The 16,015-nt window shown below is 38.8% G+C and overlaps 1 protein-coding gene across 1 annotated transcript in view; it reads right to left on the minus strand.

Annotated features, from left to right (window-relative positions):
• Positions 1 to 16,015, minus strand: part of LOC111564866 (dolichyl-diphosphooligosaccharide--protein glycosyltransferase subunit STT3B) — a 122,149-nt gene that overhangs the window by 15,749 nt on the left and 90,385 nt on the right. The window contains exons 8-12 of the mRNA XM_023264701.3: positions 10,227 to 10,275; positions 9,407 to 9,561; positions 6,107 to 6,318; positions 1,477 to 1,664; positions 520 to 691 (exon numbers count right to left, since the gene is read on the minus strand). Of these exons, the coding sequence (XP_023120469.1) occupies positions 520 to 691; positions 1,477 to 1,664; positions 6,107 to 6,318; positions 9,407 to 9,561; positions 10,227 to 10,275 (776 nt within the window). The remainder of the gene's footprint in view (positions 1 to 519; positions 692 to 1,476; positions 1,665 to 6,106; positions 6,319 to 9,406; positions 9,562 to 10,226; positions 10,276 to 16,015) is intronic.

Consider the following 16,015-nt stretch of genomic DNA (forward strand, 5'->3'; position numbering starts at 1 on the left):
AGTGGGAAGAAGTTGAAGCTCATCTAATCTCACCCCTTCTCCTCCCACAATGATTCTAGATCTATTCATTCTGCTTCTTCAAAATATTACTATTTATAAACAATAATAGTAATATCAATAATAATAATATTGAACATGATTTAGAATAAATATACACCAATATGTCCATTTACATTTATGTAAAAGCACCTAGCAATAGCAAAACACAACAGAAAGAAAAGACAACTAAAAATATGCATAAATAAATAAAGAAAACAAATCATTAAAGAACTAAATAATGATTACCAGTAACCTGTGCACACCCCCACTTCATCCCTGTATCCTGTGAAAACATTATCTTTGCATTTAGTTGTAAACTGCTGCATGTCTGGACGTTGTTTTATCCGATTACCCAGACTGTTCCAGAGTTTTATGCCACAGAATGAAATGCAGAATATTTTTCTGTTTGTACGGATTTTGTTTAGAAATCAGTCGTTTCTGTGTCAACGAGTAAAACAGAGCAAAGAGACGAGGTCTTACCAGCGCTATGTGGCTGTTGTTCCACGTGTTGTTGTCTACCAGCGTGGTCCTGTTGGCCATGCCGGCTATTTGGTAGCCGTAATCCCACCACGACATGACGCGTGCGTGCTCGTCTGTGTTCTGTCTCAGCCAGTAGTAGGCCTCCCTGAAGTCATCCAGGATGTTGCGCGTCCTAATGAGGGAAATAAGGTTGACAGGTAAGCGCGTTGACAGGCATATGGCTGCCGAGGCTATTAATATTTCAGTTAAGCCTTTGAATCAGAAGGGCAACAACAGCTGAAAATAGAGCATCCATGCATAATAAACCGAGGGTTAAAAACACACCTCGACGTTCACGTCCTAAATTTACCTCGAGCGGAGGGAGCAGACAGAAAGAAAGCCAGGCAACCAATTAACAAGAGGGATGGTAATCATATTATATTAGTGTCTGCGTTTGTGTGCGAGTGTGTGGGTGTATAAGTGCAGGAGGAAAAAGGCAGGAGGTTCCCAGTAGCACGGTTCAACCATTGTCTGAGAACTACTGTAGAATCATTAATAAATGCATGAGGACTCGCATCTACCATTTAGTCTTGGTCTTCAATATTTCCTCCCAAATGCTTGAGTAGAATAATTATGCCTGTAAAGAAACTCAGAGAGAATAATAAATCGGCTTTTTGCAAATTCAGAGATGGTCCACAGATGTTTCCTGCGACCCAGAAAAACTGAGCTAAACAATCACATTAAAGCTTACAGGTTCACTTATCAATATTTCCACAGACTTCTTATGAAATATACATGCGCCCGCTCTGTCCTCCTGCTACGTGCGCTCCTCCGTGCACTGACACGTGTGCTGATTTGCATGCAAGGTGGTGGAATCCATCCGTCTGCATTATGGACTATTACTGGGGACGCTGCTCTTTCTCTTGTGGTAATTTAACATCCATCAAAGCGGCGAGCGTGCACGTGTCCGGCTCTTACCCGTCGTGGTTGTACGAGGCGAGCACCACGCTGGGGCTGGAGTAGGCGTTGCTGGTGACCCAGGTGCAGTGGACGGCAAACATCATGAGCAGCATCAGCATCAGCATGGTCACTATGGACTTGATGTTGGGACCCAGACCCTCCTCTGCTTTCTCCTGCTCTGACACATGTTTACGCACCTTTCCAGCCTGCAGGGGGAGACAAACACTACTCTGACACGAGGCAAAGTGAAGCTTTCCACAAATATGAATTATTGAGTGGCGTAAATTATTGAATGAACTAATTGAGGAAAGTATTTTAGAGCATCTTCAGTTGTTTTTTTGTACTGTGTGAAGATGCATCACTGAGAATTGTGAGATGAATCCTGTGATAACTTAATATTATTTTACAGGTGCAGAAAATGACAGAAACAACTCTGCTGAGGAGGAACTTGGCAAAATATCAACACCTCCAGTTACTTCCTCTGACACCTCAACTGCCTGCTGAAAGTCAGGAATAACAGATGCACACAATGAGGAAATATGAGATTTCTGCCAATAATGACATCTGAAACGCCTTCATAAACAGCAGTAAAGAACACTTTATTATTAGAGCTGTAAAACAAGCCCACTGAGGAAATATAAAGTTACATTTGTGAGCAATCTTAGTAACATATTTTTATATTTATTAGTGTGTGATTACTGGTGGTCGTTGATCACGTAGGTTTGTATCCAGGCAGCCTTATGCTAAACTAAATCCGTGGGGAGAGATGTGAATCAGATCGTCGATCGGAGTTATGCCCCGAAAGATCATGTAATGATCTTTTGGGAGCTGTTCCTAAAGGTCTCTGCTGAGTAGAGTTCAGAGAGGGAGAACATGAAATATTGAGGGTGTCCAGAGGGTTTTTACAGTCAGCTGACAATCTGCACTTTGATTTCTGGTCGTGATTCTTCTCCTTCATCGGGTTGAATCCTGACTTCTGCATAAATCACAAATCATCTCTCAGGGCAGAATCACAATCCATGATCTGATTCACAATTCTCCCTACAGATTTACGTGAACTCACGTGATCAGTTGTGCATATGACTTCAGAAATCACCCAGGTTGTGCTATGATTTCATTCTGGCTGGAAGTATTGATTCATATCTCTGCTGCTTGATGCTTCTTTTCAGATTTCACTCGCTGCTGGTTACCCACGGCCCGCCCCGTCTCCTGTTTCTGCACCTGGAGATCAGATTGGCCAGGTCGCAGCTGTGGCAGTCCTCGGTGTCATTTAGTTGCCGCTCCAGTGATTCTCTCATCCTGCACATGGACAGACTTCACCATCTTGGACTGCAGGGATGAGAGACTCGCTGGAGAGGCAGCTGAAGGCAACAGCAGGTACAGAAACATGGGACGGGTTGGGCCAGGTCCAGCTGGTTAGCAGCAACTCAACTGTCACATACTGACATACAGCATCCTTAATGATGCAACATTCAACAACATAAAATAACAAAAAGGGCAGGTTAGCAACATGTTAATAATGTTAAGGACACGTGTTAAGGTGGGATACTCCATTTAAAATTTCTAGCTAGAATAGTCATTTACCATATTAACAATGTCTAGACTGGATTTGAGATCACTTTAACCCTCCTGCTGTTCTCATTTACGGGCACCAAAAAATATTGTTCCCTTGTCTGAAAAGAATCTACAAATTCAGCAAAAAAATTCCACAAATTTCTGAAAATTTGCAAAACTTTCAGGAAGAAAATTTCAATAATTCCTTAAAAGTTTCTCTTAAAAGTTTTATTTAAAAAAAAAAAAAAAATCCCCCAAATTTGGCAAGAAAATTCTTGTAAATATTTTCAAAAAATGAGTAAAAATCTTCCAAAAAAATTCCTAAAAATATCTAAAGGGATTACATATATATCAGTAAAACTTCTAATCTTTTCTTTAAGAACATTCACATAAAAATCAACCAAAATCCAGTGAAATTCGCTGGATTTTGGTCGATTTTTATGTGAATGTTCTTAAGAAACATTTTTAACATTTCTTTTTTTTTCGACCAAAAAATGTTCAAAGATTTCCCAAAAATGTTGAAAATGTGGACATCAGAAGTTTCACTGTGAAATTTTTTTTCTTTCACATTTTCAGACTTTAAAACGGGTCAATTTTGACCCACAGGACGACAAGAGGGTTAATGTAATCTTCGTTTTAAAAAAAATGCTTTTCTTTAAAAAATAAGGGCATTTAAAAGTACCCCAAACTTTTCAACAGTAGTTTTTTGACTCACAGATTTCTCTTGTAAAGAAGGCTGTGATCTTAAACTTCCTGAATAAATAAAGCTAATTGAAGCAGCTACCCAAATAATTAACCAAATGTAACCACAACTAATTCAGAGGAACAACTGATTAGCAAAGACGGGCTTTAATTCCATACGTCCCCAGAACCACGGCTGTTTGATGACACTGGATAAACTGTTTGATAAAACATTACTTTAGTGCCTGTCTAAATAGAGTTTTCATTTCAAACAGTGCATAAGATGATTACATTCAGCGTCATTCTATGAAGCGTTTAAACTCAATGCTGTGTATTTATGGCTCCATGACATTCGAAGTATTTGTAGTTTTACAAGCATAAATTTGTTTTATGAGATATGTCCCTTGAGCTGACATTTTCTTTCAGAAATAGAAGGATATTTGAAATAGAAAGATATTTGAGGGCAGCAGTGGGAAAGACGGGATTACGAGGTGCACTGGAGCTGACAGCGTGAGCAGTGACGGCAGCACTTAGCTCAAAATTCAACAAAGCGAGACGGCTAAAATTATGGTTACAGTTGGGGCTGAATCACGGTTGAATCACAGTTTACCCAAACTGCTGGGGAGTGAGGAGGGAAGCTGACAAATACACTACTGACACATCCACACCATGAAAGGGGCTATAAAAGTGTGCAATTTAGAAAAACATGTCAGTGGCGGCTCTTTTAGCACACTTTTAAGCTTTTCTTGTTTTTCCATGTTATTACATGTCGGACAGTCACATTTAAGATAAGATAAGATAAGATAAAGTTCTTTATTTCTCCCCACTCCAGGGGAAATTTACATTGTTACAGCAGCTTATGTAACAGTAGACATAGTGATAAGAATAAAAGAATAATAGAACAATAGTAATAATATTTACAATATATACAAGGGTGACAGATGAGGGTAAAGTGGCTTAACAGAAAAAGTAAAAATAAAGTTTAAAAGTGCAGAGATGTGCAGTGCAAGAATTTAAAACAGCATGTCCTCGTAAAGTCACAGGAAAATGACAGAAGACATAATTTTAGGGGGGAAATCAGTACAGTAAATAGGGCTGTCAAAATTAATGCAGATTAATCCATCATCATGATTAATTTGATGAAAAATTTGAACGCAATTAACCCATCTGCAGCGCAGAATGACTCAAAATCCCTGAAAAGTCTCTGGCATTTCTGGCAGTTTGTCCAAGTAGACTTACTGCCGCACATGCCGCCGCAAATGAGCAGTTAATCCATTAGTGGCAGAACCAAGCAACTCGAAATGGAAGACGCTAAACAGCACATTATACAATGGGTCCTCGACTTACATCAGAGTTCCGTTCTTACAGACTGACGTAAGATGATTTTTGCCGTAAGTTAAAACTCCGGAGAAAATGTAAACAAAGCCATTACACGCATCCCGATATCGATCAATTCTTTGTAAAAGTCATGAATACCAACGACTTTCACGCAAGTATGGGCCATTTTTCAAGAAGATAACAGAATATGTTGACCTGTTTTTACAACTTGTTCGTCGATGTTTCGCCCTGTTCCTAGTGTTTTATTAAATCTAATTTCACTTCCATGGTGTGTTGGCCTTAAGGCAGGATTATCAATGTACTTTTATTTTGAAAAAGCCTTTATTTTGAAGTTGTTTGTTGAACATTGTCACTTCCTGTTTGCTATTTTGATGTTTAGCTATACAGTTTTTTGTTGCAGTTTTCACTCTATAATGTTTATCAAAAGCCACAGTAAAGAAGTCAAGTTTGCTGCGACTCACGATTCATTATGAAAGCACGAGTTTAACTAGTCGGACAGCTGAAGCTTTACGTCGCAGTGAAGACAGAACACATGGAGATGTCTTTCCTTTTCTTCGAAGCACTGCCATCAGAAGAGTCCGACTTAGACTTGAAAGCCATAATGAAGGGCAAAAAATTAGCAAATATAGCACAACCCAAGGTGGCGTACAACAAAGCTATCTATAGTCTATTGTCTATCTATCTACAGTCTATCTGTCTATAGTGTATCTATCTATCTATTTATCTATAGTCTATCTATCCATCTATAGTCTGTCTATAGTCTATCTATCTATAGTCTATCTGTCTATAGTCTATCGTCTATCTATCTGTCTATATATATCTGTCTATAGTCTGTCTGTCAATCTGTCTATAGTCTATCTATCTATTTCCTTCTTTCTTGAGTCTGTTCACTCATGCAAAGTGAAACACGATTATTAAAGATTAAAATATCTAATTACGATTAATCGAAATTAATCCACCACAGCCCTGTGATTAATCTGATTAAAGATGTTCCTCGTTTGACAGCCCTGCCAGTAACACATTGTTACTGCTGTAGATTAGTGTCAGTGCAGCAGATATTCTACCACATCCTAACCTTGTCATAGAGATTCCCAGAATTCCTCTTGTCGTCCTCATCGCTGCTGTCTTCAGCAGGAGGTTTCTCCCTCTTGGTGTCGTCTCCCATGTAATGCTCAAAGACACTGGAGAAAGCCACAGCCGAGAGCATGCACACCACCGGAGTCAGTGTCAGCATCAGACGCACCATCACGCCGGCGAAATATACCGCACTGATGGCATACAGGGCCACTGGAAGGCAGGAGATTAAAAAAAAAACATAAGGTGGTGGGTGAGAGGTGTTGAAGTGGAGAATAAAGAAGGGAAAACAAAGCAGACAAAGGTCAGACAAGGAGAAAGGCGGTGTGAATGCAAAGGAGAGACAAGAAACGACTCAGAGAGTGCTGGGAGCAGATAAAGACATGAAAAAGAGAAATTGAGTTGTTAGAATAACACGGCATAATCAGTCTATGTTAGCTGAGAACGGAGAGAACACCGGCTGCTCTGCGTCCTTGAAAAGTGCCGACCCGGCTCAACAGGTGCACGGCTAATCAATAACTGTAATCGGCTGATTAAGTCCCAGGGAGAAACAGACTGCTGAAGGGCTGCCTTTCTAACACTCAAAGGTTCTCCGTCCTTGATCCTGGCCGTCTCACTCTATAAGCAAAAGTTTTGTTTAAAAGGAGGTTCATTCTCATTCAATGTCTTTCACGTTGTTTGAAAGCTGTGAGCGCGTCACACTATTGACAGCAGGAGATGCTGCATCGATGTGGCTTTATTTGAACCCAGAGGCAGAAGAATCACAACGCTCTACCTGGGCATGTTTAGATAGAATAGAATAAATCTTTATCGAACCTGTACAGGAAATTACTTTGTGACAGTAGCATGTGAACTTTATAAACTTTTTTTTTTTTTTTTTTTTAACAAATCTTTTGACAAATGAACAAATAATGAAGCGACATTTCAGGAACCTCTGAATGGTCCTATTTATTTTCTCCATGAACAACACCAGGTGAGCGACAGCTGGATCATTTCCCAGCCTTGAATGGACAAGAAACTCCCAAGGCTGAAGTATAAGGCAAAAATATTGAATTCGGATCTCTAAATAAATATCCGGATACCACTGTCACGACCGAATATTCAGATATTTGGGTCCAGCCCTAGTCCGTTTTTGAGTATTGTTGTGCAGATGGAAGGACAAACATACGCATTCCTTGGCGGAGTAAAAATATATTCGGATATTCGGGTCCAGCCCTAATTTAAAACCACAAATATGAACCTCAAGGCATCGATTAAAGAGCCCATATTATGCACATTTACAGGTTAATCATTTTATTTTTAGGGTCTGCTAGAATGTATTTACGTGCTTTAATATCCTCAAAAACACATTATTTTTCTCATATGGAACATTACTGCTTCACCGCTTCCCACTCTGTGTGAAACATTCAGTTTTAGCTCCAGTATCTTTAAGATCAGCATCCTGAAAATGCCAGTCTGTTCTAATTGTTACGGTGGTTGCCTCCTGTAAACCAGCTCTGAGTATAAGGATGGAGCAGAAGTTATGTGGATATAATAGCGACTACATGGAAGCTGCTCATTGTTTTGTGTTTTGTGGGTGTGCCAAACTAGCTGCTAGGCAGGATCATGCAAATGTGTTACATGGCGACATATCTGGACTCCTAATGAGGCAATTCAGGCAGGTGAGACACAGTGTTTTAAACTGGAGAGAATAACTCCCATTTGTGCTGATTTTGTAGATCAGGGGTATTTAACTAAAATTCAGAGAGGTCCAGTCAGAGAAAAACTTTTAAGTAATTACTGGAATTTTCTTTCTGAAGGTTTTGCAAATTTTCAGAAATTTGTGGAATTCTTCTGCTAAATTTTTGGATTTTTTTCAGACAAGGAAACAATATTTTTTGGTGCCCGTAAATGAGGACAACAGGAGGGTTAAAGCAAAGGTCCAGAACATCATAATGTCTAATTTAATAAATAACTTCTAATATAACTGTACATCTTAAAATAAAGTGCAGAACTTGAAAAAATAATGACTGAACAACCTGAACCAACTTATATACATCTTTAACAATACCTAAACCTCAAAAAATGTAAATTACTGAACACTTTCACATTTTTTCCTGTCTTATATCACTCCCCTTACATCCCTGCTGCTTAATGGGAGAACTGAGCTGCAGCTTGTCCTGCCAGTATTCTGAATAGTGGTCTGAATGGTGTCAGGGTCATTCTCAAGCACATTTGGGGCTCACTGGTGAGTCTGGAATGATATCGGGTCCCAAAAAATTTGACATCATTTCATCACCTAATAATTTGTTTGCTCTTTTTGCTGAAACAAGTGTGATCATTTTCATTTTTCTGCTTTCAGGAATAGACATGCCGTTCACTGTAACAGAAAAGGCATCCTGTGTACTGAAGTACACCCAAACTCAGTCAAATGTGAATGCGTAACATGAATTTGTTAGAAAATTTCATAAACAAGCACCAACAGGAAAGCAGATTTGGACGTGGCATAAGAATCTTCAAGTCTAAAATGTGTCCAAATGTCCAAAACTTAAAAGGCATCATTTCTCCTGACCATGTAGTCACTGTGATATGGACATCTAAAATGATGTCATTTTTTTGGGACACCCTGTATTTAGTTTTGATTATGTTTCTTCCTCTTGTCTTCGTATCGTTTTTTTGTCTGTCGTCCTCTCGTCTGTCCCTCGCCTCTCAACTGTTTTCTGAGCTGCGATGTAATGCAGAGACTTCATTGGCTGAGTAGCATCACGCTGGACAGCTGAACTCGTATGTAATTGGTCTGTGTTTTTCCTGGGGTAATAAATCAATGCTGTAAACACTGGAAAAGCTGCGCCAGTAAAAATAGAAGCGACCCGTCAAATTTAAAATCCTGTTATAATTTACTGATTACAGGTCCGGATCCATACCGCGGTCCACCATTTACTGACCCCTGTTGTAGACCTTTCACACATACAAAAAGCTACACAACACAGTAAAGGAAGGGAAAAACACAAAAAGCATAACATGGCCTCTAAATAAATAATGAAATGCCAGGAGTGCATTAAAGTCTACATCCTCTGGGCTCTTATATCAATCCATCCACTAGGCTTTTGAAATAATTTAACAAAAATGTTTCAATGGCTAAAAATAAAACTAAAATTCCTAAAATTGTTGGTAATATCATAGACTCACAGGATCGTGATATGATCTGGACGACTCCTCTATTGACTACCACCGAAGATATCTCACTCGGCCGCTCTACACTGCAGTGGAAATGGGGTTTTCGTGCACGAACTGTATAAATATTTCACAAGCCATTCCCTACCGAACACACGTTCATCATTGATGTTCTTGATGCAGAACCACAGGCCTGCTGGGAAGGTGCAGACCAGGATGTGGAGGTCAAAGAAGAAGGACACCCATGTTGTCGGCTGGTGCTCTGAAACAGACGCTATGATGGGGATGTGGATCTTAGCGTAGCTGTGGAGGGAGGAGGGAGACAGACAGGATGTAATTCATGCTGAGTCGAGTGCTTTGGGAGTGTTGAGACAAATTATACAATTGATCTTCCTGATTAACTCCAGAATTATGAGGGAAAAAGATAATTTAGCTCCCCCACATGCTTTTTGGTGAAACGTGACCAAATTTAGCCCTGCTGATGAGTAATGTTATTTTACTGCTGTTAGTTTCTGATCCGTGTGTTCCCTCTTTACTCATAATGGGGCTTTAACGCAGCAGTTTCTATACAATCTTAAATATTTCTCCCTCAAGTGTTTTGTGATTACAGCTGGGAAGGAGAAAACAGACAGCACATTAAGGAATTAGCATCAGCCTGCAAAGGAAAAGGGGGTAAAAAAAAAAAATCCCATACTGCTTCAGTCAGCAAAGCAAGGTAGGGGAGTTGGAGAGGACTGATTGGGTGTGCACAAATATCAAACACAGTGCAGCTTATTTGGAGAACACAGGGTGCTCGGTGCTGTTTGGAAGTCAGACAATAGTTCAACACCGCCTGTGCTGCTCTGTTTTCCCCTCTGGGATGTTGCGGGGGGGGTGGTGGTTTATACCCATCTCAGAAAACACACACATGCACTCAATTGAACAAGTGTTCCATCGACGGAGAGAGTGTGAAGGTCAGCAGAGCTTACCCGGTGTCCCAGAGAGAGTAGAAACGACCACTCCACGGAGCGATGTATCCTAGAGACAGGAAAAACAATCAATAAGCAAAGGCTCGTCTTTTAACACTTTCCATTTAGGCATGGAACACAAGGACTGCTGGTGGGAAGATTCCCGAGTCGCATTAATGCAAAAACAAGCGAGATGAAGCTTGTTAGTCGCAGAAAAACACAATAAAGTACTTCTTAAAGCCTCTAATTTGGCTGTCTTTTGCTGCAACAAAATGTAATTATTTATATGGCAAACTCAACTGAACTGTGAAGCTTTGAATAAATAACAGAGAAAATACGATCTGACCTACAGGCCAGGAAAAACATGTAGCAGAGATTGCCTGAGGAGAATACAGTGGATGTCTAGAGTATGTTGCTATTCAATGTGTGAGGGGGAAAAGAAATACAGCACATAAACAGAATGTGGGAAGGCAGCTATCGAATCATATGTCTTGCCCTCCAACAATTAATATTAATGACTAAATAAATAACAGTGGAAAGGAAACCTGTGGAGGTTTTGAAGACTAGAAGTATTGTAAAATAACATTTTAATGGTTGGATTGTATTTTGTTTGTTTTGAAATGACCAAAACACACTTAAACAGAATATCTCAGTGATCCATAAACCTCTGAATACAAAAAGCTTACAAGAGATGAAAAGGGGAAATAAGCTTTTTATTTAAGTTGAAATCATTCACAAGTACAGCTTTATAAACATTCGTGGTCCACAGCCATGGATTTGTAGTAGGATCACAATCATGTGATCTTCAGCAGGCAGCTGATGTAGCGTTCATTTGTTGTCATAGTTACAGTGATGCCGTGCTGCTATCTGGCAATTATACAGAAATCTTCAACAAATCCATGGATCCAGACTATAAGCCACATCACTGCCAAAATCTAATCACTTGGTCCTTGTGTCATTCCTGACCTTCCCTGAAAATTTCATCCAAATCCGTTAGTCTGTTTCTGAGTAATATTGTGCAGACGGAAGGACAAACATACGCATTTCTTGGTGGAGTAAAAATAACAACAATTATTGGAACTTTGACAATAAAATCATGGGTGACTGTGTAACTTATTTATCTTGTACGTTAAAAAGGGAGAAAGTCATTGTACACGGTGTACAAAGATAATAAAGCTTTCTTATATCTTATCTTAAAAAGATAGTTAATTAAATGTGAACATTTTCAGAACACACTTTGTGCAGTAAAACAAAGGGAAAAATCTGGAGTTGTCATTATTAAGAGGTTTTTATGCTGTGATTTTACTGGTCTGGGCCACTGGAGATCAAACTGGGCTCAATGTGGAACCTGGACTAAAATGAGTTTGACACCCCTACTGAATCTGTTTAAGAGCCATATCAGTAAACTCAGCGATATTATCCCGTTGTACTTTTTGTCCAATTCCGTGAATATGTCCGTGAGGTCCACTAGCTATCCATTCTTTGTAAATGGGAAAACAGAGTGGCTTGGATGGGGGGAAAGAAATGGAAGGCTCGGTTAATTTGACATATTCTATCTGAATATACTAACAACAATTTTTCTCCAGAACTGCAGACTCCACCCCCCAAAAAAACCTCAGTGGAGAAAATGTCAATGCTGAAAATGTGTTCTATTGATGCTACTTAATTACTGGAATTGATGTGTTTATAAATGTAACTGAAACCACTTAAGCTGCAAATTAGACTGCAAGGGGCATTTTATGTGTGCATACAAATGTCTTATTTTGGTTAAGCTTTGATCTGGAATACATTTCAGGCTCTGAACTGTTGCCTTGGGGCTCTCAGAGCAGCTCAACAACACAACCAAAGTCTTACTTCCATATTTACATTTTATGATGTGCCTGCATCAACATATAGCTCCATCGTGTTCTTTCCTGCTCGTTGAAGGGGAATGTGACTAATATAGCGCTTTCTAAATAACTTATAATAACCCTAAACCACAACAGGCAAAGAAAAAAAGCTAAATTAGTGGGATGGAGATATTTTGAGAGGTGATTTAAAGCATAACACTGATTTTCCCAATCAATACTTGGCTCTGTTTTAAAAGACGCTGAGGAAATCCATCCGGCTGCTGTGCTGCTGAGGCTTAGAGATGAAAAAAGCTTACAGACTGTAGCGAGACATGCGCAGTCTCCCTGCAAAAACTGGCAAATCAACAGACAGCCGTCGACTCCCACGGCTCCATTCAGATGGCTGACAGATCTCAACGTTTACCAGATGAAGCCAGTAACCTCAAGAGATTGGGCTTCTGCGTCCACACGAGTGGCCAGGCAGGCGACCAATCTAAAAACGCCAGCATTACTGTGGATGCTATGTGCCACCGTCTCCATGCACCGGGGAAACGCCTGGCCGCAGCATTTACATCATCTGGAGTGACACATTGCTGGATGTTTGGTTAAATAATGTGCAGAAGCAGCCACATACTTTATTAAGTTGATACTCATCACACGCTGCAGAAAAGGTGTGCATTAAATACCGAAGGGGACATCAGCTCTTTTCCACACGACTGTCTTACTATAGAAGATTTCCACTAGATCAGGGGTGTCCAACATGAGGCCCGTGGGCCTCCAGAGGGTCCAATCCGGCCCTCAAAAGGTAAAAATTGCAGAGAAGACATGAACTGCAGATTGTAAATTAGCAAAACTATAAATTTTAAATAATTTCTAGACCTTGAGAAGTTGTTTTCATCATAAAGTAAAGTACTAGATTGCTCATTGTTCTTTTGTCATTTTGTCAAAAGACCAATTTTTGTAATATTGTGTCTTGTTTTTGTTGTTTTTTTGTCTTTTTTGTCTGATTTTTGTCGTTTGTCTCACGTTTTTGTTGTTTTGTGTTTCCTTTTTGTCTCGCTTGTGTTTTCGGTCTGGTTTTTTATCATTGTGTTCCTTTTGTCATTTTTTGGTCTTCTTTTTGTTAATTTTTTTCTGCTTTATAACTTTTTTCGCTTTTTTGTTTCGTGTCGTTTGTCTGGTTTTTGTCATTTTGTGGCTCATTTTTTGTAATATTTTGTCTTGTTTTGTTGTCTTTTGTCTGATTTTTGTTGCTTGTCTCATGTTTTTGTCGCTCTGTTTCTCATTTTTGACGTTTTGCGTTTCCTTTTCGTCTTGCTTTCATCGTTTGTCTATATTTTTGCCATTTTGTTTCTTGCTTTTGGCATTTTGTGTCTCATTTTTGTCCACTTGTCTTTTTTTGTCTTATATTTGTCATTTTGTGTTTCACTTTATTGTTTTTGTCTTGGTTTTTTTTTACGTTTTGTCTTTTTTTGTTGTTTTGATCATAAAATTACTTTGTACAGTATAAAACTTACAGAAAAGACATTAACTGCAGATTGTAAATTTGCAAAACTATAAATTTTAAATAATTTCTAGACCATAACAAGCTGTTTTAATCATAAAGTAAAATACTAGATCGATCATTATTCTTTTGTCATTTTGTGTCTCATTTTTGAAATATTTTGTCTTGTTTTTGTTGTTTTTTTGTCTAATTTTGTCGTTTGTCTCATGTTTTTGTCATTTTGTTTCTCATTTTTTGTTGTTTTCTGTTTCCTTTTTGTCTCGCTTGTGTTTTTGTCTTCTTTTTGTCATTTTTTGTTTCGCTTTATTTGACGTTTTGTGCCGTTTTGTGTTATGTTGTCTTGCTTGTGTCGTTACTCTACTTTTTTGTCTTTTTGTTCCTCACTTCTGTCATTTTTGGTCTTGTGCCATTTGTGTAATTTTTTTTTCTCGTTTTTGTCGTTTGTCCATTTTTTTTGTTGCTTTATAACTTTTTGGTCTAATTTTTTGTCTCTTTTTTATTTTGTTCTGTGTCGTTAGTCTCATTTTCGGTAGTTTTGTGTCTCGTTTTTGTCATTTTGAGTCTGACTTTGTAATATTTTGTCTTGTTTTTGCTGGGTTTTTTTGTCTGACTTTTGTCATTTTGATCATAAAGTAAAATACTGTTATACTATAATACTATTCAGTTCCAGATATCTGTGACTAAATGTTTTGTTCCTTTGTAGAAGCATTCTGATCTGGAAGTTGAAATGTGTAAATGATAAACTGAAGCATAATGTTGTTGAAATTGAACCTGTGTTTCTTAAGAAATTTCAGGTTGTTCATGTTTTGTAAAAAGATAATTCCTTAAATGTGAACATTTTCAGAATGTACTCCTTTGCACTAAAACAAAGAAAACATTTGGAATTGTGGTTATTTATAGGTTAATATGCTGTGATTTTACTGGTCACTGGAGATCAGATTGGGCTGAATGTGGAACCTGAAGTAGAATGAGTTTGATACTCCTGCACTAGATAAAGGAAGCAAAAGCAAGTAAGATGATGCAAAAAGGTTGTTAAAAATGGCCTCTGCGGGAGAATGTGGATTTTCTTGCACCACATTCTCCATGTCTTTCACAATAAGATGGAAGAGCTTCGCAGCGCATCCTTTAAATAAGTCAACACTTCAGCAGGAGACAAATAAAATCAATAAACAGCAAGGGTCTGGTCTGAAACCTTGAGTCCTGCCCTGTGGCCACAAACTCATACTGAAAATAATGGAGAAAAACATTAACAAGGACAAAGTTCAACCAGCTGGATGCACACACCGGGGTTCATCCAGGCCGGTCAAAAAAACAACACAAACTCGCTCACAAAAACACTTGGCACTTGGTCGAGCTCAGTCCTCCGCCAACGCTCGACGCTTCTCCAACACGCCTAGCTGCGGCATCCATATCGGCTTGTATTTATTTATCGTTTGCATTCCAGGTTTAATTTCTCTGACAAACAGAGCGCTGATCAGCAGCCCACTGGGGAAGCCTGCGGGTCAGACGTTCAGGGGATAGCGCTCGACTACGCTGGAAGTTTTGGCTAAATAAAGGAAACAAAATGGCTGAAATCCCAGATCTGGACCACCATCAAAATATAATCAACTGATCGTTACACAAAAGGCGAGTTGTGGACCAAATTCCAGCCAAACTGAAGCCAGTTTTTGCATATTGTGCTGCAGACGAGGGTGAAAACATGACCATCCCAGTCTGTATCTGGACCAACTTTACCAGAGAACAGCAGCAACAGTTGAATCTGACTCAGTGTGTTGACATTTGCTGCATTCTGGAGACTCTAATAGTGTATTTCTTGGTTTGGGCAGACATATTTCTGTAACCTACAGGAGTTTAATTATGTGAAAATGGAATTGTAGCACTGATAGTATATTATGTGTGGCGTCACGGGTGATGATGAGAAATTAAGACAGCCAGTTAAATAGGATAAAATCTTGATGACCTTATTAGTAGATTTTATTAAATGCGAGACATATGGCATTAGAACAGGAATTAGCACAGGATTGTAGTTTATTTTCAAATTAAAATGCTGTTTTTTTCAGATCACGGCTGTAGATGAATTATGTGTTTACTATTTGTAATAGAAATTTATATTGATTAATGAGGTGTTTGTATTTGCCTAGTCACGATTCTGACTAATGACTGCTTTCTGTTTGTTTTTTTATTCTAAATGAATCTACTGAGATTTCTTTTCAATTCATTTACCTTACTAATTGTAAAAAAAAAAAAAAAAAAAAAAAAAAAAAGTCTGCTACAACTCTAGAGCAAAAATGAATGTCTCAATTTGCTTCATTTGTCTGACTTTAAAAATCCTCAAATGGAAAAATCAAGATCTGGTCCTGGTATATTAGGAGTCTTTATCTCAGCTTATAGGGCAGATGCAGGCCTCAGAACAATCTCCAAATTACACAAGGGTCTCCTAGAGTTAAATGGGGTGAATACATCCCACATAAAAGAAA

Source organism: Amphiprion ocellaris, chromosome 15 (genome assembly GCF_022539595.1).
Source record: "Amphiprion ocellaris isolate individual 3 ecotype Okinawa chromosome 15, ASM2253959v1, whole genome shotgun sequence".
Lineage (NCBI taxonomy): Eukaryota > Metazoa > Chordata > Actinopteri > Pomacentridae > Amphiprion > Amphiprion ocellaris.